Source organism: Chiloscyllium punctatum, chromosome 33 (assembly GCF_047496795.1).
Source record: "Chiloscyllium punctatum isolate Juve2018m chromosome 33, sChiPun1.3, whole genome shotgun sequence".
NCBI classification, from domain to species: domain Eukaryota; kingdom Metazoa; phylum Chordata; class Chondrichthyes; order Orectolobiformes; family Hemiscylliidae; genus Chiloscyllium; species Chiloscyllium punctatum.
Window position 1 is genome coordinate 9,527,093 of NC_092771.1, and position 24,393 is coordinate 9,551,485.

Consider the following 24,393-nt stretch of genomic DNA (forward strand, 5'->3'; position numbering starts at 1 on the left):
CTGACACACACACACACTCTCTCTCCCACACAAACTGACACACACACACACTCTCTCTCCCACACAAACTGACACACACACACACTCTCTCTCCCACACAAACTGACACACACACACACTCTCTCTCCCACACAAACTGACACACACACACACTCTCTCTCCCACACAAACTGACACACACACACACTCTCTCTCCCACACAAACTGACACACACACTCTCTCTCCCACACAAACTAACTGACACACACACACTCTCTCTCCCACACAAACTAACTGACACACACACACACATCTCTCACACACAAACTGACACACACACACACTCTCTCTCTCCGCACAAACTGACTGACACACACATAGTCTCTCCCTCTCTCTCACATAAACCAACAGACACACAATATTGTTCCACACACACATTCCCTCACACAGATACACAAACTGATAGACTGAAACACACAAATCACACATATCGACACACAGACATAAAGACAGACACCTGGACAGACTGAGGCACAGACCCATATGCAGACACAAACATACACACAGACAGACAGACAGGCAGACACACACACACACACACACACACACTCTCTGTCTTGCATGAACCGACGCATGCACATTCAGACAGACAGACTGGCATCTATACACGCACACACACGGGCAAACTGACACTTGACAAAGTGAGAGAGGAACTTTTCAACGAGATCTTTTAGTTTCACACACTGAAGCTCTTCTTGTTCACAGGTAAACACCAAGTTCAGGATGTAGTGTGGGGCAGGGGTGGGAGGGGGTAGGAGGTGCTCAGAGGCACGGACAACCACTCCCCCCCCCCCACGCCCTCCAGGAAGTCCTGCCAGACTAATTTGTTGCAAAGAATACCCAAAGTAAGGTCGGCAGATCAACAGGGGTAGGCATGATAATAACAATCACTACAGACTGGATGGAAACGGGCTGAGAGCTTGCAGAGGTTTTTATTCAGGAACGTGCTTAGAGAATATGAACATCCAAACATAACAGCAAACGTGGTCTATTCCACCCCTCAAGCCTTCTCTGTCATTCAATAAACCAAGGCTAATCTCTTTGTGTTTCAAATTTCTCTTTCCATTTACCCATCACCTCCAATAACCTTCAGTTTCTGTTACCCATCAACAAGCTACTGCTACCTGGAAGACCGTCCAAGCCCCACATTCCCACTGCCCCAGAGATAGAGATTTCCAAAGTTCCAAGAGATTCACCACCTCCGAGCCCCTCACCGTCCTGATTTGGAAATATATTGCTGTTCCTTCAGTGTCGCTTTGTCAAATTCCAGAAATTCCCTCCCTAAGGGCATTTGTGGGTCAACCCACAGCGTCTGAACTGCAGCGGTGCAAGAAGGCAGTTCACCCCCACCTTCTCAAGGGGCAACTAAGGGACGGGCAATAAACTCTGGACCCAGTCAACAACACCCAAAAGCCAAGAATGATTTCTTCAAAGAATTATATTAAAAGAGAGATAAAGTCTGTGCGGATTTTGATAGGGCCCAATTATGAAAGATGAAACTGATGCAGTTTCCCAGTTATTTGAAGAGTTTGGGAACCGTCTGCCTGAACTTAATCAAGTTATATCATTGGGTCTGGATTGATAAGGTCATGGAATCGTACAGCACAGAAACAGATCCTTCGGCCCAACTCATCCAGGGTGACAGGTTTCTCAAACTAAGCCAGTCCCATTTGCCTGCGTTTGGCCCATATGCCTCAAAACATCTCCTACCTGTCTAAATGCCTTTTAAATGTTGTAATTGGACCCACATCTATCATATCCTCTGGCAGTTCATTCTATACACACACCACCCTGTGTGTGAAAAAGTTGCCCTGCAGGTCCTTTTTAAATGTTTTGCCTCTCATCTTAAACCTGTGAGGGGTGACCTTATAGAGGTTTATAAAATCATGAGGGACATGGATAGGGAGAATAGTCATGGTCCTTTTCACAGGGTGGGGAAGTCTAAAACTAGAGGGCAGAGGTTATGGTGAGAGGGGAAAGATTTAAAAGGGACCTAAAGGGGCAACGTTTTCATGCAGAGGGTGGTACTTGTATGGAATGAGCTGCCAGAGGAAGTGGTGGAGGTTGGTACAATAACAGCATTTAAAAGGCACCTGGATGGGTATATGAATAGGAAAGGTTTAAAGGGATATGGGGCCAAGTGCTGGCAAATGGGACTAGATAAGTTTTGTCAGCTATCTTGTCAGCGTGGACGAGTTGGACCGAAGGGTCCACTTCCATGCTGTACATCTCTATGACTGTATGCCCTCTAGTTGTGAACTCCCCTATCCTGGGAAAAGACCTTAGCTATTCACCCTAGCAATGTCCCTCATGATTTTATAAACCTCTGTAAGGCCACTCCTCAACCTCCCACACTCCAGTGAAATAGTCTCAGCCTCTTCAGTCTCTCTGTATAGCTCAAACCCAAGCCAGAACCATTTGGAATCGATGCTGAAATTGGGCGACTGTGTTGGCTGGGGCAGGGGAACTGCTGGTTGGTTTCCAGGGGTCTGCTAAGACTGGGAGCTGCCAGTCATTTCTTTTTGTAATCTGCACTGAACCAATCCAAACGGATCAGGTCTGATCCTCTTCCCCACCAAACTGAGGCCCATTGCTTCACGTTTTTGAAAAGTCAGAGACACTGCTGAAACAATTTGTCTTCCACTCATCAGGACATGTGCAAGAATGCCAAATTTCATTCAGTAAACACCACACTCTTTTATCTTTCTTTATTTTAACATTATGGACTAGATCGGGATTGGATGCTGCTCGAAACCAAGGAAACCACGGCAGGGCATGCAAAATAAAGAAAAACAGTAATGGCTGGAGAAAACCAGCCGCACCTGAGGATGGAGAAACAGAGTTAATGTTTCATGACCCGTGAGTGTTCTTCAGAAGTCTGTTTCTGATCCCCAGTGCCTGCAGTTCTTTGTTTAATTTTCATGGACGGAGATGTTGTAGTCTTAATCACCGGGATTCGTGGTACACAGAGCAGTCTATAACCTAGTATTATCTCGGCTATTAATCCAGAGACTCAATTCATGGTTCCAGGGATCTGGGTTCAAATCCCGCCAGGACAGATGGTGGAATTTCAGTTCAATTTTAAAATTCTGGAATTAAAAGTCTAAATGACCATTAAACCATTGTCAGAAAAACCCATCTGGGTCACTAATGTCCTTTGGGAAGGAAACTGCCATCCTTACCTGGTCTGGCCAACACATGACTCCAGATCCACAACAATGTGGTCAACTCTAAACTGCCCTCAGGGCAATTAGGGATGGGCAATGAATGCTGGTCTGACCAAGTTGCCCTTATCCAGTGAGTAATGGCACTACTGTCCTGTTAAAGCAGTGGGGGAGGATAGTAGATCCTCAGTAGGACTATGGCTGATGTATGGGGTAGCTAACCCTCAGACAGACGCTGATTGGTTTCTCCATCAGGGCTGTTGCATGGGTCAGGAGATCTCAGCATGACAACAATGCTCCGATTGGCTCCTCAGCAACTGGACGGTCTGCCTGTGATTAACACTGTGACAGAAGGCCTCCACACTCTCAAAGTACAGCACCTTTCACTCCCTGCAGAGGGGTTTTGGAAAATAGCTTGATCCTCTCCTTCACCATCATCCTCCAGTGACTGAGAAACGGAACAATTATTGTGTCAGTTGCCCTGTGCCTGCAGAATCTAATCAGCCCTTCCCCAGATAAGGAGACCCTAACCATACCCAGCATCCAACTGTCGCTTCATCCTGTACCTGCACAACTGCAGGAAAGCTTCACTCATGCGATTACCACAAAGACCACCATATCATTGACTTCACCAATTGCTTAACCCTGTACATTAACTTTTTGGGATTCATATACAAGGATGCCCAGATGAATCCCACCATTTGTTAGTCTCTCACATTTAAAAACATTCTGCTCATCTGCGTCTCTTACCAAAGCGCAGAACTCACACTGCACTTCATTCCATTCCATCTGTTACTCTCCTGCCCACTCACTGAAACCGTCTCAGCACCTCGTGCAGCCTCATCACACCTTACTGCCCACTTCACTTTGATTTTGCAACAAATTTCAATGCTTTACACTCAGTGCCCCAAAGTAATTAACACAGATAATAAATAACCCAACACCAACCCTTCTTACATCCCATCAGTCACATCCTGCCAAGCAGAAAAAGTCCTCCTTAATCTTGCTTTCTGTTCACTGTTAACTAACCCTCAAACTATGCTAATGTATTAATCCCAGATTGATTTAAGGGACATAATCCCTTCTGCAGCATTTAAAAATCCAATATAACACGCACACTGGATCACCTCTTGTTCATTTGGGCTACTTACAACCACAAAAGGGTCAGATTTGGTAAATATCATTTCCCTTCCCTCAATCCACAGTGACTCTGTCCAGTCATATTATAATTTCCTAGATACCCTCTTATTAATGAGCAATTGATCAGGAGGATCGGCCATTTGACCCTTGAGACTATTCCTAGGTCAGGAGCTGGATATTATTTGTCTGGATAGCGTGTGAAACAATACTTTTCATTGTATCTTGGCACACAACAATAAAAAAAATCAAATCAAATCAAACCAATCCTACATTCAACCCAGCCTCAGTAACCATCTTTGATTTAGTTTGATTTATTGTTGTCACATGTACCTAAGTACCATGAAAAGTTTTGTTTTGCAAGTATAGACAGATCATAACAAACAAGGAAATACAGATCATAGGGCGCTTAGACAGCGCAGGTGCACAGAAGCAGGATCAACATTAGATTTGAAATTAGAGAGTCCATCTGGGCAGCACGGTGGCTCAGTGGTTAGCACTGCTGCCTCACAGTACCAGGTTCGATTCCACCCTCGGGTGACGGTCTGTGTGGAGTTTGCACATTCTCCCCGTGTCTGCATGGGTTTCCTCCGGGTGCTCCGGTTTCCTTCCACAGTCCAAAGATGTGCAGGTCAGGTGAATTGACCATGTTAAATTGCACCTAGTATTAGGTGCATCAGTCAGAAGGAAATGGGTCTGGGTGGGTTACTCTTCGGAGGGTCGGTGTGGACTGGTTGGGCCGAAGAGTCTGTTTCCACACTGTAGGGAATCTAATAAAATAATTCCGCAGACTATGGCAGAGAGGAAGCTGTTCTTTAACCCGTTGGTGCATGTGTTCACGCTTCAACTCCTTAGTTAGTTAAAGAGTCTATCTACCTCGGTCTTCAAAATATTCATTCACCCAACCCCCACCACTCCCTGAGGAAGAGAGCTGCAGAAGTTCACGGCACTCAGAGTGAACATTCCTCACTCAACTCAATTTTAAAGGAGAGACTCTCAGTTTGGAGCAATGGCTCCTAGTCTTAGGTTCCTCTTCCAGGGGAAGCATCCTCCTGGCATGTCCTCTCAGGATCTTCTACGATTTAACTGGATCATCTCTCATTCTGCTATTCTCCGATGGATACAGAGAGGCGATGGCCTAGTGATGTTATCACTAGACTGTTAATCCAGAGTCCCAGCTAACGCTCTAGGGAACTGGGTTCGAATCCCATTGCAGCAGATAGTGGAATTTGAATTCAATAAGAGTCTGGAATTTGAATTCAATAAGAGTCTGGAATTTGAATTCAATAAGAGTCTGGAATTAAGAATTAAGATGACCATGAAACCGTTGTTGAGTGTCAGGGAAGAAGACATCCATCTGGTTCACTAATGTCCAAACTACCTGGTCTGGTCTTACCTGGTTCTGGACCTTACCTGACTCCAGACCTTCTGGGCAATTAGGGATAGGCATAGCCAGCGACGGCCACATCTCACGAATGAATTAAAATAAAAGCTTATCCAACCTTTCCTGGTAAGATAACCCAATTTACCAATCCTCAGTCAAGTGAACCTTCCCTGAACTGCTTCTAACACAATTGAATCCATTCTTAATAAGGGGCCCAGGACCGTACACAGTGCTCCAGATGTAGACACACTAAACAAGACATCCTGACTTTGAACAGATCGGAGCCGCTCAAGTCAGAGGAGATTTGGACAGTCAAGGAGTTGGGAGTTTACTATTCTAAAGGGGACTAGCTGGTCCATTTGTGAACCTCATGTTTAGGGTCTGATTGTCAATGTAGGACTGACAATCTGAGAGCCATCAGCCACACTGAGGCAATCCAAGTTCATCACATACTTATTGAGATTCAGGGACGAGCGTCCCCAGGTGAAGACCACCATTTCTCGCTCTCTCACCATTTAAACACATTCTGTGCCTCTTGGCAAAGTGAAGAACTCATGCAGCACCACATTATATTCCAGCTGGAGAGTCAACGATTTGGGCATGAGCCCTTCACATTCCTAATGAAGGGCTTTTGCCCGAAACATCGGCTCTCCTGCTCCTCGGATGCTGCCTGACCTGCTGTGTTTTTCCAGCACCAACCTTTTCAACTCTGACTCTCCAGCATCTGCAGTCCTCACTTTCTCCTCCCTCCCGTGGGGAGAAATCAAAGTTAACGTTTCGGGTCAAGTAACCCTTCCCCAGAACTCAGACCCGACATGTTAACTTTGATTTCTCTCTCCAGATGCTCCAGACCTGCTGAGCTTTTCCAGACATTTCTGTTTTTGTCTCGGATTTACCACCTGCAGTTTTATCAGTTTTTGTTTAGTGTTTTAATCTGCATCTCTCTCTCTCTCTGTCTCTCTCTCTTTCTTTCTCTCTCTCTCTCTCCTTTGAAGAGCCCAGTTTGATCTCTGGCTGGGTGCAAAGGGAGTTGACTGCCAACTCTATCCCACATAACCAACCTCTGGACCAACACCACCCCAAATAGGACACACAATAGCTTCAGTCTGGAGCTGACCCTAGAATCCGTTGACCAGCTTCACTGGATCCTATCCTCACCTGACGCCCAGTGATCCCAGCACGGGGTGGGGGGGCAACGGGCTAGACTCTGGGGTCACTCAGTCTAAGAGACCATTCAGCCCTGTGAAGCTATGCTGTTCTGCATGAAGCCAAGCGGCAAGTGACTGGCAGACTATTCAACTGCAGGAACATCACATTGGAGCCCAAGCAGCCCCACCCAATGCACAGCAGCCACTACATTCTGTTAGGGATCACTGTGAATGAACATAGAAAGAAGACCACTCAATCCCTTTAATCTGTGCTGGTTCTTTACCAAAGTGTTCACTTGCTGCAGTGTCATCACAGTGACGCTGTGTGTGACACACATTTGGGCTGGGATAGGGGTTGTATGACTGAGCGTGTGGGGGTGGGCATGTCTGTGCAGAGGAGTGAGAGAGTGTGGGCGCGGGGGGGGGGGGTCAGTGTTTGGGTATGTGGGTACATGGGTGTGTTGGGTTGAGTGTGTGTGAGAGTGGTTGTGTGTGTATGCGTCTGTGAGTGGGTGAATGTATCTGTGAGTGGGTGAGTGCACATGGGTGTGAGAAAATGAGAATGTGTGCAAGTGTGTGTGTATGGGTGAGAGAGTGAGAGCGTGCGTGTGTGGTTTATTGTGTGTGTGTGTGTGTGTGTGTGTGTGTGTGTGTGTGTGTGTGTCAGCTCCAGGCTCTTGTGGGGCAGTGGTAGTGCCCCTATCTCTGAGCCAGTATGTCTCAGTTCAAGTCGCAGCTGCAGTACAGAGGGAGGGTGTAATACCATCTCTGAACAGGGAGCTGGGAAATCCTCAGCAGGTCACCCCCACACCCTCTCCCTCGAGACGAGACAGTGCCACCCCCTCAGGCCCTTGCTACTTCCACCATATCAATATATCACTGAGCTCAGAATGTTCCGGAGTCCCAGCTCACAAACTCTGGCCCACTCCGAGGATTGTAGTTTATCACTCGCTCTGCCTTCACTTGCTTCACTTTGAAATATTAAATTCCAGCTGCTTCCTCAGGAACAGTCCTCATTCTCCTCCCCTCCATTCAGCCAAGTTTCCATGGTGACGCTATCAAAATAAACCGCAATTGTGGCTCTCAATTACCTCAGGTTTGTCAAAGGCTGATTGAGAAGGTATTTTGTCTGGTCATCACAAGATTTCCAACTTACTGTCGGCATAACCTGCTCTGATATTGGGTCAAGGGCATTTTAATTAAGCCAGCAGGATCCACATAGTGGGATCACGGGGCACACTGGATCACCCAGATCACTGAGCTCGCACCGCCATCACGGAACACGCTCCGCCATCACGGAACACGCACCGCCATCACGGAACACGCACCGCCATCACGGAACACGCACCGCCTTCACTGAACACGCACCGCCATCACGGAACACGCACCGCCATCACGGAACACGCACCGCCATCACTGTACACGCACCGCCATCACGGAACACGCACCGCCTTCACGGAACACGCAACGCAATCACTGAACACGCACCGCCATCACTGTACACGCACCGCCATCACTGAACACGCACCGCCATCACTGAACAAGCACCGCCATCACTGTACACGCACCGCCATCACGGAACATGCACCGCCATCACGGAACACGCACCGCCATCACGGAACACGCACCGCCATCACGGAACACGCACCGCCTTCACTGTACACGCACCGCCATCACGGAACACGCACCGCCATCACGGAACACGCACCGCCATCACTGAACACGCACCGCCTTCACGGAACACGCACCGCCATCACGGAACACGCACCGCCTTCACTGAACACGCAACGCCATCACTGAACAAGCACCGCCATCACTGTACACGCACCGCCATGACGGAACACGCACCGCCATCACGGAACACGCACCGCCATCACGGAACACGCACCACCTTCACTGAACACGCACCGCCATCACGGAACACGCACCGCCATCACGGAACACGCACCGCCATCACTGAACACGCACCGCCTTCACTGAACACGCACCGCCATCACGGAACACGCACCGCCTTCACTGAACACGCACCGCCTTCACTGAACACGCACCGCCTTCACTGAACACGCAACGCCATCACTGAACACGCAACGCCATCACGGAACACGCACCGCCATCACTGTACACGCACCGCCATCACGGAACACGCACCGCCATCACGGAACACGCACCGCCATCACTGTACACGCACCGCCATCACGGAACACGCACCGCCATCACTGAACACGCACCGCCATCACTGAACACGCACCGCCATCACGGAACACGCACCGCCATCACGGAACACGCACCGCCATCACGGAACACGCACCGCCATCACTGTACACGCACCACCATCACTGTACACGCACCACCATCACTGAACATTCTCTGAAACTAATCTGGTCATTATAAATTTGAAATATTTCTATGAAGAGCAATGATTATTATTGATTTTCTAAGGAATAGGTAACTCAAATCAGCTCATTTACTAAATCACAAAATCTACTGTGATTGTGATCACCCACAAAATCCCTCAGCGACTACAGCTCAAACATGTCACATTGATCAGAACACACGTTGGGAGATTCAGAAGGTTCCCCTCTGATACAAACCTGAGCCAGAGGGCCTCAGCTCAACTCCGTGATCAGGACCGAAATATTGGAACAGACCCTGACATTGAGCGCACTGAAGATGAAATAGCAGGAACAGTTAGTCAGGATCCCAGTTCCCAATGGGAGCAAGAGAGCGAGGGAGTGAGGGAGTGAGTGAGGAAATGAGGGGTGATGGCGATGACAGTGTCTGTGTCCCAACCTCAGCAGACTCTGTAAATACACTTCAGCAGCACAAGACCATAATTATTATCTAGGAACAGGAGTGTGGGTGAGAGAGAGTGCAAGGAAGACAGCATGAGTGACAGAGCATGAGCAAGAGAGAGAGACAGTGAGAGGGAAAGAAGGTGAGAGGGCCTGAGAGGGACAGCGTGAACAAAAGAGAGAGTGAGAGTGAGATCGCATGAGACAGAGAGTCAGCAAGAGGAAGAGTACATGAGTAAGAGAGTGAGAGAGCACAAGTGAAAGAAATGAAACATGTGAGCAAGAGTGAGACAGTGCAGTGTGTGAGAGAGGGAGGGAATAAAATAATTGGCGGGGGGTGGGGGGGGGGGGGGGGGAGTGCAAAAGTGTACACCAGGGAGCATCACGATTTCAACTGAGTGTGTGTGTCTAGAGGATGGTCCTGATCTGCAGCGGACCATACCAGCCCCTCCCCTACTGAAGTGTTTCTCTATGAAACCCCAGGGAAGGGCCAGGGAGGGAGAGAGGACAGAGACAGAGAGAGAGAGACAAAAATCAGAACCGTCAGTTGGCACTCTCCTCTCTGCCCCACACCTACCGAGGGACTCGCATTAATCACTGCAGTTTGTGGCTGAGTCAGGGACCTTGCCCAAAGCGAACGCCAGTCTGGAAGGCCCTTTGACCCCACTCAGCCCCCTCCTGCCCAACTCTGAAAAATCTTCCCAACTAATTAACGTGACCGGTGACCGAAGGAAGCAGCTGCCAACAGTGAAGAGACTACACAATAAATAACACTCCAGCCTCAATCCCATCAGAAATAAATCAGCTTTTAATGAGTGACCCTCAGAGACAGTGTTTCTAGTTTACACAGGGAGCTCCCCAACCAACTCTGGATTGAGTTAAGGGGTCAAAGGCCAGGCCACGGTTAGAAACTGCTCTCCATTAAAAGGGCAGAACAACTTGCATTTACCTAAAACCTCAGGACACACCAAAGAGCTTTATGACCAAACAACCCCTTTTGCTTTTGAAGTGTGGTCAGCAAGGCCGAAATTGCAGCAGACAATCTGTGCACAGCAAGATCCCACAGAGAGCAACGTGAAAACCACCACCAGAGGATGTGTTTCTTGTTGGTGCGGGATTGTAAGTGAAGATAAAGAGGAGCAAGGACCCTCAGGAAGAACTTGCCTTCAGCTTTGACAAAGTGCTGCGGGGGTTTGGAGGTGGGGAGGGAGAGCTGTGGAGTACGCTTCAGGTCCACACTGGTTTCTGAAATATGGCATATCTTCCGAAGAAGTGGCACTCCCTTCCCTAAGACAGAAGCAGGGAGGTTGTTTCCACTGGTGGGTGTAAGTAGAACTAGGGGCATCGTCTCAAAATAAGACAGGAGTAGATTTAGGACGATAAGACATAGGAGCAGAAATTAGGCCATTCATCCCATCGAATCTGCTCTGCCATTCAACACCATTCTCCTGCTTTCTCCCCGTAACCTGCCCAAAGAATTGCCCATCTTTTGTAGAGCGTGCTTTTGGACTGAGCTCACAGACAGGACGATCAGAGGGGGTGTGGTGCCTGGCAATTGTATCTCACCTGAAAGACAGCACCTCCCACAGGTCAGCACTTGGTGCTGCACTGGAGCTTCTGCCTGCACCCGGTGCTTTGGGAAATGTGGGTTTTAAATGAGAGAGGTTCAGGACGAGAGGCGAGAGTGAGCATGCACCACTCACCACTCCACACGGCCTGAACTTCCCAGTGACTCTCAGCATCTGAGGTGCAGTTTCAGCAATAAAAGGAATGGGAATCCGTTTTAAAACTGGAGCAGTTTCCACACTTCTGATCCTGTTTTCTCATTCCAGGAAATAGACTCCAACGACATGAGTCAGAGTGCGAGGGCTTACTAATCTGTAGATGCACAATCATTTCTCAATTTTTTAACAGCATATTTCATCCTGAATTGTTTGGCGCTGCTTGCAGACATTGAGGGGAAACACTAATGGCGTTGTTAATAAATTGAGCTCAGATTAAGCTGGCAGCTGGTGCAATCTCATTTTCTGGTCCGCGTTGTCCTGAAGGCAGTTACTTGCTGCAGACAGAGTGGTTCCTCCGCTGATTCCCACACAGCCCACGGACAACCAGAACTACGCTCAAACCCTGACAGGGAACATCAACAAGCTAGCACACGGTATTGTTACAATGTAAGGGCAGGCCTTTCTGCCCATCAAGCCTGTGCCTGCTCTCCCAATGAGCAATTACCCTGCCCATTCTTCCCTAGAATATTATCCAACTCATTCCTGAAAGCTTCCATTGAACCTGCCTCCCCTTTCCATTGTTGGGAAGTGCTTTTCAGATCCTTGACGCTCGCTGCACACTCCCTTCCTCCGATCTCCATTGCTGTTTTCATCATTTACCTTAAATCTGAGCTCTCTCATTCCTTCCACCAATGGGAACAGTTCCCACTCATCCACACACTCCAGGCGCCTCGAGATCAAACACTTCAGTCCAATCTCCTCTCAATCTCCCCTTCTCCAAAGATAACCCCCAGCACCTCCAATCCATCCATTTCTCAACCCTGAAATTGTTCTGGTGTTTCTTTCACTGGAGCAACGGAGGAAGGGGTGGACTGCGTTGGACAAACATTAACAAGGGAAAATCTGACTGGTTTCCTCCCACTCCTAACGCCCAAGGCCATGTGTCAAGTTTGGGAGAAAGTGAGGACTGAAGATCAGAGTCAAGAGTGTAGTGCTGGAAAAGCACAATAGGTCAGGCAGTGTCCGAGGAGCAGGAGAGTCTATGTTTCCAGCACGGGCCCTCCATCAGGAATTCCTGATGAAGGGCTCATGCCCAAAATGTTGACTCTCCTGCTGCTCGGACGCTGCCTGACCTGCTGGGCTTTTCCAGCACCACCTCGACACGTGTTGGGATTGCCAGCTCCAAAACGGCTAACCTGGCCTGGACAATCCCTGGAGTGACATCCCAAGTTTGGGATGAATCTCAGTCTGGACAGAGTCAAAGCCCTGGGAAAGGAACTTGAGCAACGAAACACACTGAAAATGTTAAACCCTCTTCAACAATGGGTTCGAGAAAATGTCCCAAAGTGGGTATGCAGGAAGGTGGAAACTTATGGAAGTCTACGGTGTATTGGAATTGCCACTCACAGTAATCCAGAGGCCCTGATTAACGGTCTGGGGATATGGGCTCAGCTATCACCACAGCAGCTGCTGGGATCCAGACTCTGCCAATGACATTTGGCCATCTCAGTGATGACAATGACAACCACAATCATCGAGCATTGTAAACACTCATCATGTTCCCTGATAGCCTTCAGGGAAGGAAATCTGCCATCCTCAGCCGGTCTGACTTACATGTGAGTCCAGACCCCCTAGCAAATGCGGTTGACTCTCACCTGCCCTCTGATTTGGGTCCACTCAGTTCAAGGCCAATTGGGGACGGGCAACATCTGCTGTCTTGTCAGGGACACCCACGCATCCCATGAAAGGGAGTGGAACAAAAGGCAATGAACAGGCACCACAATCTGACCAGACCTTGGGGCTGCTCTCCAATTAGTGAGAGATGTCTGGTGGTGGTTTTACCTGAGGGTCACCCCGCCTCAGGTGAGGGGAGAGATGGAGACAGAGAGTCCTTCACGGTCACCTCAGGCCGTGCAAGAACCCCTGCTGCTGGCATCACTCCGCATCACAAACCCGTCACCCCAAACGACTGAGCTAATCCACTCCCAAAGGGCAAAAGACGAGGCAAGATTGTGAGCTGCAACTGTTCACATTTGACACCACAGATTTCAGAACAAACAATTGGTCAGAATAAACAAGTAGAAAACAGCATTGATACTTTCCAAAGGATCTTTTCACCTCCTCCATTAAATGAGGGTCAACTCCTTCCTCATCTATCAGTGATTCTGAAATTGATTCTGAAAGGGAGATTGAAACATTCTTTTGCAGCCAGACACTCAGAGGCAGGGTGGAAAGCTGTCCTTCCCCAGTCCCCCATGCAGATATGGAGGTATTCAGCAAAGCTGGTGTTTGAAGGAAGGAAGGGAGAATGGCGGAGTTGGCTCCATCGATTCTAAAGAGGAGTCACAGCAAACTCGAGAAGGGGCGGGGGGGGGCATCACAGCTCCGACATGTGACTCAAAGAGGAGTAAGGCTCTCAAAGTCTTCCTCAACTAAGGTCACCAAAACACGGTGCAAGTGTTCATTCAGCTCATCACTCTGGGATCTCATTCTGCACAGATAGCTGTTCTGATGAAGCAATGACCACACCTTGTGAAATGCTTTGGGATATTTCAAAGCCAAGAGAAAATGCCGACTGTTCATTCCCCCCCACCCTTCCACCTCTTCCCTTCCTGTCTCTGTTCTCCCCACTCCCTCGCCCCAACTCTTTCTGTCTCCCCCAGCTTCTCTCCCTTTCCTCCCTCCAGCTTTGTCCTCCACCCTCCGTCTCTGCTGGTAATCACAGGGAGACTCTGTGACATGTACTCACTTCCCTGTTTACCAGATGATGATTAACACAGACCATCAATCAGACCTAAATCTGGCCCTGGTGTCACCAGTTACTTTCTAATCGAATGACTCACTGCAGACGATGACCTCCATGTGGGGCCCCTTCATTATTTAAATTACTTGTTTGTTCAGCTCCTACACCAGCGTGAGACAGCCAGCACAATTGGCTCCAGTTTAACCACCAGCTTCACGCTGATCATCTCTGGCCTCGACTCAAGATGGCCAACCTTCCAGCTCCAGAGAAAATCAGGAGACTCAACGTGGCTGTCTCTGAAACACGGCAAAAGCACATACCAGCTGCAAACAGCCTAGAATATCCTCAACTGCAGAGCAGTCCCATAAAGTCACTCTCTCTGACCTCTTTGTGAGTCCGTCACCTCTCTACCCTCCTCTCTCCTTACCCCTCCCTCTCCCTTTGAATGCCCTCAATCTCTTTATCTTTCTTTCCCTCCTACTCCTTCATCACTCTTCCCACCTCTCTCCCTCCCACTCTGTCTCTCCCTAGCTCTATTCTTCCTGTTTCTCTCTCTCTCCCTACCACTCTTCCTTTACTCTGTCTCTCTCTCCCTCCCACTCCTCTTTATTCTGTCTGTCTCTCTCTCACCCTCCCTCCCACTCCTCCTTCACTCTGTTCTCTCCGTCTCTCTCTCTCTCTCTCTCTCTGTCACCGTCTCCATCTCTGACTCCCTCCCACTCCCTTTCTAATTAATCACTAGCAGCTCTGCCACTGGTTTTGTCGTTGGATGAACACAGTGAACAGTAAAGGACAAAGCTGTAATAATTCAGAAGGTCCATGGATAGAAGTCCAGGAAAAAGGGAAACAATAGGAACAGGGAACAGTGTTGAGTTCATCCTCCCCCATCCTGATACAATGATAATGGGAGTTATTGATGAATCACAGCAATTAATCCCTACCAAACAGCTTACAACAGACTCAGGAAATCCCCCAATACTGAAAATATTTGGGAACCATCGTCCTAAAGTCACCCATTCCTCGCTCAGCACCTTACACTCCCCACACATCATGGCTCACACTGCAGAGTGACCTCTCACTGGAGTTCTCTGGCCCGGGAGGTCAGTCTCCCCATTACCGATATTCTGTGTTGGTATCACCCTGGAGTAGTTACACTGAAGAATACCAGCCGGGGAGTGGAGAAAGGAGACAAAGGGCCCAGAGTTCCTAGAATCTCTACAGTGTGGAAATAGGCCCTTCGGCCCAACAAGCCCACACTGACCCTCCAAAGAATAACCCACCTAGATCCCTTCCCTTAAACTATTACTCTACATTTACCCCTGATTAATGCACCTAACCTACACATCCCTGAACACTTTACGCAATTTAGCATGGCCAATTCACCTGACCTGCACATCTTTGGATTGTTGGTGGAAACCAGAACACCCGGAGGAAACCCACGTAAGACACAGGGAGAATGTACAAACTCCACATGGACAGTCACCCAAGGGTGGAATCGAACCCAGGTCCCAGGCAGCAGTGCGAACCACTGAGCCACCATGCCACCCCAGGGTGAACTATTCCCTCCCGAGGTTAGTATCCAGTCAGGACTAAGTGAGAATCTTGTTGTGACTTTGGGAAACATGGTGGAATGTTACCTGCAAATGCTTTGGAGATTCGATCCTTCTTCCATTCCCAGGGCTGGTCGTATTCTCCTGGCGGCCGCTCATCGTCCTCTGGGAGACGACTCTCTCGGAGGCGATGGGTGACTAGCTTCTCCATGTCGGACTCTCCGCCGTTCTCCATGGGCTCGTACGGTGTGTCGTATAGTGGCAGCGGTCTGCTGGATACATCCTTGGACCCTCTCCGGCGTATCTCTGCGTGACATCAGGACAGAGTGTTAACAAACCATGAAAACACCTAACCATTTGACGAAAGAGGCGCCTGAGACTAGGGCAATGCCTGATAGAATCTGATTAGAGGGAGACGGTCGGTTTTGGAACGTCAGGGTTAGGTGAGGGAGTACCCCAGGCCCTCAAGCCTCTTCACCATTCTGCTGTGATGAGACACTAACATTACATGAAAGAATTCTTAAAAATCCAGATCGGGCCCTTAGATAACCAAAAGGCTCTAACCAAACAATTCCAAATCGTAAACATAGATTATAGCAGGAATAGGCCATTCAGCCCTTCAAGTCTACTCTACTACTCAATATGACGATGGCAGAGGGATGTAAAAAGATATGAGGGGCAATATTTTTTTAACACAGAGAGTGGAATGAACTTCCTGAGGAAGTGGTGGATGTGGATACAATTATAATGTTTAAAAGACATTTGGATAAATTCATGAATAGGAAAGGTTTGGAGGGATAGAAGCAGGAGCAACCATGTGGGACTGGTTTAGTTTGGGATTATGGTCAGTATGGGCCGGCTGGACCGAAGGGTCTGTTTCTGTGTTGTATGACTCTATGACTCTATGGCTAATCATCCAACCCAATACCTTTTTCTGCTTTCTCCGTAGTTCTTTGACCCCTTAAACCCTAAGGTCTAGCCATCTTCTCTCTGAAAACATTCGATGTTTCTGTGGCAGTGAGTTCCATTGGCTCCCCACTCTCTGGGTGAAGACACTTCTCATCTCAGCCTTCAATGGCCCAGCCTGTATCCTGAGACCTGGTTCTGGGGCACCTTCTTGCATTGTTCATACTCTTCTCAGCTCCAGGAACCTACCCCTGCGAACCCCCTGTCTTTCGTTCTCTTTCTCATATTGCATCCCTTGATTGCAACATGGTCTCTTGACACAACACAACTTGCTGACCTGGTCCCTTGGAGCTGGGATGCAACAGCCCTCCACTGCATACCCCTCTTGAGGAGGGCACTAAGACTTGCTACCTCTACACGTGACTCCGACACCTGCAGGAACTCTGGTAACCTCACCCACCTCCTAAGAGTCCCTCCAGAGTGCTCTCTTCTTGTCGCTACAGTCAGGTTTTGTGATGCCAAGGCATACAAGGCTATGGGCCAAGTGCTGGAAAATAAACTTACGATATTGAGGTGAGTGCTTTTGACTGGCACAGAAACAATGGGCCAAAGGGCCTTTTTCTGTGCTGTGGACCTCAATAACTCTCTGATACATGGGGAACATGGGGTGGTGGAACAGTGGGAAGAGAAACAACGAGAATTCACCAAAGGGACGAGAAGAGAAACAGCAGCATGATTCCCTCAGAGTTGGACTCGAGAAGATAAATAATAGCGTGGTGGAGACATGTTGGAGGCTGGAGCTGGGGATGGGACTAGAGGCTGCTTTTTCCTGTAACCATGTGACAGTGAGTAATCAAACAGGCTGAAAGCTGCTCAAGGGAAAACAGAACCAATTTGAGCTCAGAGCAGTTTGCTCCCTCATTAATTAGCTGTAAGCCTCACCTTCCAGGAGTAGAGAAGAAGGTCATTCATTATGGCTTCCATATATCAAACCTGAATGGCCTTTAACACTGCAGCCTGCATAATTAAACTTTAAAGTTACATTTAGACCATGTGCTTTTAGAATGCAGCACGTTATTGCTTCAATTGTGCCCTAGGGTTTTTACCTGATACAATCATTAATACAGTGCATTTGCACACACAATTCATCATCCAAACATAACCTTTACGCCATGGTAATGTAGGTTATTAATGACCCTCCCTATGTACAATTAGCAGAGGACAGTAGAAATGCAGAAAATACCAGAAATCACATCGCTAATAGGTCGATACCCAAATCTTTTGCCCGCTTCTTGAAGAGCTGCTCTCTGTTTGGGGTACAGCCCTCTACGCACTCATATGCTAGTCCTGGCATTGACGTTTTGATTATGGGCAATGGATGGCTATTCAACCACAGGAGATAGCACAACCACATGGTAACCAGTTCCCACCAGGAGACTACTTGTGGCTTATCTAGTAATGTACAGATGGTTAAGCAATCACAATCAAGAATCTCTCAGTCTCTCTCTCTCAGTCTCTCTCTCTCTCATCCCTTCCTGGCCACAAGATTTGTGCATGTTTCTCACTATCTCAAGGGCAAGAAGCAGCAATGGGATTGAAGCTTATCCCATCAGAATTTAAATAATGTTGGAGACCTCTCCAGGGCTGTTGTCTTAATGGGAGGCTTTCAGCTCTGCTGTGAATTATGGGATACACTGACCTCCATTGCATCTCTTGCTGCAGAGCACGAGAAAGGAAAGATGGTGGGAATTCCCAAGGTAGTTGGTACAAGTTGAAGATCAGACTCCTTAAAAGCAGTGATGTGGAGAGCTCTCAGATGAGCTGAATGCGGCAGAGTCGATATACCTGCAAATTTACACTCTTTCGACAATCTGTCTTCTTTCGTTGCTACAACATTAAAGTAGCTGCCACATTATAGAATTCCCACTTACACCACGGCATTCCATTACTTTATCATAAATGCCACAGTTAATTCTAATGAAGTGTCTAACTGTAATTTGAAGTACTTTACTTTGGGCTTAATCTATTTTTGACCATGTAACTGGTCAATATTTGAGTGTAAATTGACACCAATGGTTTTGTTCAGTCAATTCCGCAATGGGAAAGAATTCACTTATACCAACGCTGTTAATGTGCCAGAGACTCAATTCTATCTCTTCGTTTACTGCCACCAGCAATGGCGATTAGAAAAGCATCTATCGATCTAGTCCTTTGGATCACAGGCAGTGCCACCCCTGCCAGCAGTGTATCAACATTCACAGGAGTGGCTCTGCAGGAAAGTGTCTATTTAAAGGGGATTTCCCAGAAATATAACAGGAAATGCTGAGGTTTCCTTGACGGGTGGCAATATCCATTGGAAGTCCCTTGAAACTGAGTCAGAATGTGTTGCGTTAGCTGGGAATACCCAAGGAGTGCACCAATAATTTACAAGAGCGCCTCAGGAATGCAGCAGTATTAAAGCAAGTGCTCCCTGGAATGAATCAGCAACTGCATTAGAAGATTTCAACATCAGAAACAGGAAATGTAGATCATTCAGCCCATCGTGCCTGCTGCTCCCATTCAATAATGATCTGGGCTGACTGTAGGCTTCAATTCCACATTTCTGCCCTCTTCCCATATCCCTCAATGCTAAAATAATCTGTTGATCCCAGCCTTAAATTTTAATTAACAATGAAGATCCAAGTGCTGGAAAAGGGGATTACAAGGCATTAGTTGGTGGTTTTTGATTATCACAGAATTGATGGGCCGAAGGGCCTTTTCTTCAGGTTCTGCCGACCTCTACGACACAGGGAGAACACATGATGGAATGCATCTCAGTGGGGTAGAAAATCCCTGAGATTCACAAGCCTTGGAGTGAAGTCATTTCTCCTCATCTCAGTCCTCAGTGCACAGCCCCTGTTCTGGAGAGTCTGCTCAAATCCCGGCCAGAGCTGAAAATGTGTTGCTGGAAAAGCACAGCAGGTCAGGCAGCATCCAAGGAACAGGAGAATCGACGTTTCGGGCATAAGCCCTTCTTCAGGAACGTCAATTCTCCTGCTCCTTGGATGCTGCCTGATCTGCTGCGCTTTTCTAGCAACACATTTTCAGCTCTGATCTCCAGCATCTGCAGTCCTCACTGTCTCCTCATATCCCGGCCAACAAAGCTCAATCTCTCACTATCCGACCCCTTTAGAACTTTGTACATTGCAATTCAATCACCTCACATTTTTCTGAGTTCTGTCTCCAATTTATTTAGCATCTCATCACAGAGACAGATCCAGCCACCCTTTGCTGTATCCCAGACAGACACATCTTCAAATACAGAGACAAAATCTGTGCTCCAGTTTTGATCTCATGACAGCTCTGTACTATCATGGCATGACTTCCTCACTCTTATATTTCAAGCTCCTTGTATCAAACGCCAACATGCTGTACACTTTCCTAATTGCTTGTTGTATCCGCGTTTCTCTCATGCAAATACACCCAAGTCTCTTGGAACACCAGCATTTGCAAAGTCTATGGTATTGGTTCCCAAGGCTGTACCAATAGTCCCAGGAGGTTCACAGGACTGCATTAATACTCACAGGATCTACAGAGAGATTAGGAACAAAGGGCATGATCTCACAGTATGGGGTGGCTCATAAACAGAGTTGAGGAGGAATTACCTGTGAACTCATTACCAAACAGTGCCATCATGGCTGGGTTCTTAATATACTCAAGGCTGAGATTAGACAAAGTTTTAATCAGTAAGTGGAATCAAAGGTTATGGGGATAAGGTAGGAAAGTGAAGTTGAGGATTGTCAGGTCAGCCGCGATCTCATTGAATAACAGAGCAGACCTGATGGGCCGAATGGCCTCCCTCCACTCCTACATCTTATGGCATTACAGGGTATCCCTGGGAATGTGCCAATGTTCATAGGAAATCTCTGGCGCAGTAACATGTTAAAGCCAGAACCCAACATGAATCATCCTCCTGACCAGATAAAAGGAACAAGTGACTGAAAAGGAAACAATTTTCATATTTCACCAACGTTCTTTCAGGAAACACTCTCTGAGCACAACAGAAATAATCGCAGACCTTACCTGACCAATTAGCTTTCTTTACATTCCTAATTTCAACAATCCTTCACCCTAATTACGAGCAAGTTAAACATTGCGATGTGCACCACTCTATTCTCCAGCACAATCGCTCAAACAGATTAATTGCTCTGCTCAGAATAAATGTAAAAGATACCCCATGTGTAAGCTGTGCTTGGCATGGAGCATTATTCAGACAGGTGCCCGGAACTATCAGCTCAGGAGGGATTTCAGGCAGCTGGTATCAGGTCCTGCCAATCAGTGAGGGTGACAGCTCCAAACCTGACATTCGCTGCCTACATTGCAAGTTCTGCTAATTTGAGCGAGAAGCACATGTGGCTCGGTTTATAATGTGAAGAGAACATAACTGACTAGAATTGTCGAACTGTACAGCACAGAAACAAACCCTTCGGTCCAACTCGTCTATGCTGAACTGATATCCTAAATTAATCTAGTCCCATTTGCCAGCATTTGGCCCACATCCCTCTAAACCCTTCCTATTCATAGAACCATCCAGATGCCTTTTAAATGCTATATTTGTACCATCCTCTGCCACTTCCCCTGGCAGCTCAATCCATACACCACTGCCTCCATGAATAAGTTGCCCCTTATGTCTCTTCTTATATCTTTCCCCTCTCACCCTGAACCTATGCCCTCTAGTTCTAGGCTCCTGGGAAAAGACTTTGACTATTTATCCTATCCATGCCCCTCATGAATTCATAAGCCTCTATCCGGTCACCCTTCAGCCACTAACACTCCAGGGGAAAACAGCCCCAGCCTATCCAGCCTCTCCCTGGAGTTCCATGCCCGGAAATATTCTTGTAAACCTTCTCTGAACCCTTTCAAGTTTCACAACATCCTTCCGATAGCAGGATAGCAAGCACCATTCCCAGCCTCCGGCACCAACACTCTAAAGCAGCAGTGTGTACCATCTTCAAGATGCACGGCAGTCACACAGCAAGGTACCTTCAACAGCACCTCACAACATTTAACCTCTCCCACCGAGAAGGGTGAAGGCAGCCAGCACACACTGCCAATTCCAAGAGAGAGACACGCCAACCTGATTTTGGAATAGAGCAGTTGTACTTACATCATTTATAGGTCAAAACCCAATTGCTCCACTTGCCCAGTGGACTAAACCTTGTACATTTCATCAGTCTCTTCAGGAACTCTGAAGGTGCATCCATATTTACCCATTTTTCTTATTTCAGAAACCCGACAGCTTTCTCCAACACAAGGTGCTATACAAATCTAAAATACCTTCTCCCTCAAAGGGTGGCTCACTATTTCAACACTAAGAATGATAAACTTCTTTAAACAAGAAGGACACATTTTCTTTGTAGAACTGTAAACATGCAGAAAATGGCAGTGCAGAACTAAAAGTGGAAATAGCAGGTGGGATGGGGTGTGACCAAGAAGTTGATCAAAGAGATGGATTTTAAGGAGATTCCTGAGGCTGAAGAGGGGTGGAGAGGTTTAGGGAGGGAATTCAAGAGTGTAGGGTAGTGGGTGCTCACCAAACTACCACGAGTGCAGAGGCGAATGTGGTCAAACTCAAAAGGGAGGCAGAAATTGCAGAGGGTTGGTCGCGAGGCTAGAGGTGGTCAGAAAAGCTAAGGCTATGAAAGAGTTTGAAACTTGGGATATTGTGAGCTAAGGCAGGTGAGAGAGCACAAAGGGGGATTGACTTGCCTTCATCAGTCAGAGCATTGAGTAGAGGAGTTGGTACGTCATGTTGCGGCTATACAAGGCTTTGGTGAGACTAATTTCATGTACAGTTCTGCTCACCCTGCTATAGGAAGGAGGATGTTAAACTAGAAAGGGTCCAGTAAAACGATTTACAAGGACTTTGCCAGAACTAGAGGGCTTGAATTACGAGAAGTGGCCAAATAGGCTGGGACTTTTTCCCTGGAGCGTCAGAGTCTGAGGGATGACCTTATAGAGGTTTATAAAATCACAAGAGGCATGGATAGGGTGAATAGCCAAGGTCTTTTCCCCAGGGGTAGGGGAGTCCAAAACAAGAGAGCTTCGGTTTAAGGTGAGAGGGAAAAGATTTAAAATGGATCGGAGGGGCAACATAGAGGTTGGTGCATATGTGGAATGAACTGCCAAAGGAAGTGATAGAGGCTGGTACAATTATAACATTTAAAAGACAATTGGACAGGTACATAAATATTATAGGTTTAGAGGGATATGGACCAAAAGCAGGTAAATGGGAATAGTTCAGTTGAGAATACCTGGTCAACATGGATAAGTTAGACCGAAGGGTCTGTTTCTGTGTTGTATGACCCTGTGACTTCATGCAAGTTACGGTATGAGTAGCAGATGTTTGAATGAGCTAAAGTCAACAGAGGGTGCAAGATGTGAAACCAATCTCAAACAGGGCTCAACAGTAAAAGAAAAAGTAAATTAGGACGTTTAGTAGAAACATCGATTTCATGTGATTCAAACAAATGTTATTGAGTCTAAATTAAACAGAGTAATGAGCAGGAGTTTAATACATCTGAGTAACCGAGTAAGGATACTGCAGGGTTTAAACAGTTGTGGAATATGAAAAAGTACAAACCTGTTTCCAAGGAGGAATTTTCCTGGAGTGAGAAGGGAGAGGTTTGGTGGGAACAATTGAATTATGCGGGGACCATTTTTCACAGCTATTTCATTTGTCCTGACAGCTATTCAATTAGTTTCAGTGTCCCCCAGTGACTACACACAGAGACAAATGCAATCAAGATTTATACAAGGACTCCGGCAAATTGACTGCCCAATTAGAGAGCAGGCTGGCAGGACCTTCTTTTCCCAGTCTCACTCTACATTTTAGCTTTGTGTGTGTGTCTCTCTCTTTTCACACAGAGTGGGCAAACTTCCCAGTTCTGTGCCCATGCCACTCTCTGCACCACGAGAGGGTGTTTAGGAGTCGTACTGCCTTTCATGATCAAAGTACTCAGGATTATGCCTCAGTGTCCCACACAGCAAAAACAAGGGAACTTTGCAGGGAATAAAAGACAGGAAAAATCATTCTGGGTGTGGCTGTCTGGATGCTCATGGTTAGAAATGCAGATCCCTGTAAAGTTCAGCCCCAGAGTTGCTCGAGAATAAGTGATGTTCATTAGAACATTTGTATTTAAGAGTGGAGTTCTGGTGGGAATCGTTATGGTGCAGTGGTAGTGTCCCTACCTCTCAGCCACAAGGCCGGGGTTCAAGACCCACATGCTCCAGCAATGTCTCACCTCTGTACAGGTCGATTAGAAAGCATTGTAAGAGTGGAGTTCATAAGATGAGGGAATGGTGTAGTGGTGCTGTTGGAGAAGCCCACCATAAACCGATGTGCATGATCTGATCTTTTGTATTTCCTGAACTCACTTCATCGACATTGCAAAGAAAATGGAACAGCCATAAATCAACATTCTTAAACAAGAAACAAGTAAAATCATACTGATTTCAAAACATTAGCCAGAATTATTCCAACTGACAGATCTCTGCAGAGATCTTTTACAGAGCTCAAACTCTGAGCTAGAAACTCCTCTAAGAAGTGTTACATTTAAATTATTAAACACTTTTCTGACAGCAAGATTTGAGTTCTTTTTAATCAACAGAGAATGAAGGTTAAAACACTCAGTCTAAACACACTGTAACTCAGAATTTTAAAAAAGCAGGAAGTAATGTCTCTATCTATGGTCCATTTCCACTGAGAGCTGGGAGACACTTATATCCCATCAACAATCTCTCACTGCGCAGCAGCTCTTTTTCTG

At 47.2% G+C, this 24,393-nt stretch overlaps 1 protein-coding gene across 4 annotated transcripts in view; it reads right to left on the reverse strand.

Annotated features, from left to right (window-relative positions):
• The window catches only part of LOC140458408 (SH2 domain-containing adapter protein F-like), a 384,537-nt gene that overhangs the window by 281,740 nt on the left and 78,404 nt on the right, over positions 1-24,393 (reverse strand). For all 4 annotated transcript variants that reach the window (XM_072552914.1, XM_072552913.1, XM_072552915.1 and 1 more), the window contains exon 3: positions 15,770-15,988. In XM_072552914.1, the coding sequence (XP_072409015.1) occupies positions 15,770-15,988 (219 nt within the window). The remainder of the gene's footprint in view (positions 1-15,769; positions 15,989-24,393) is intronic.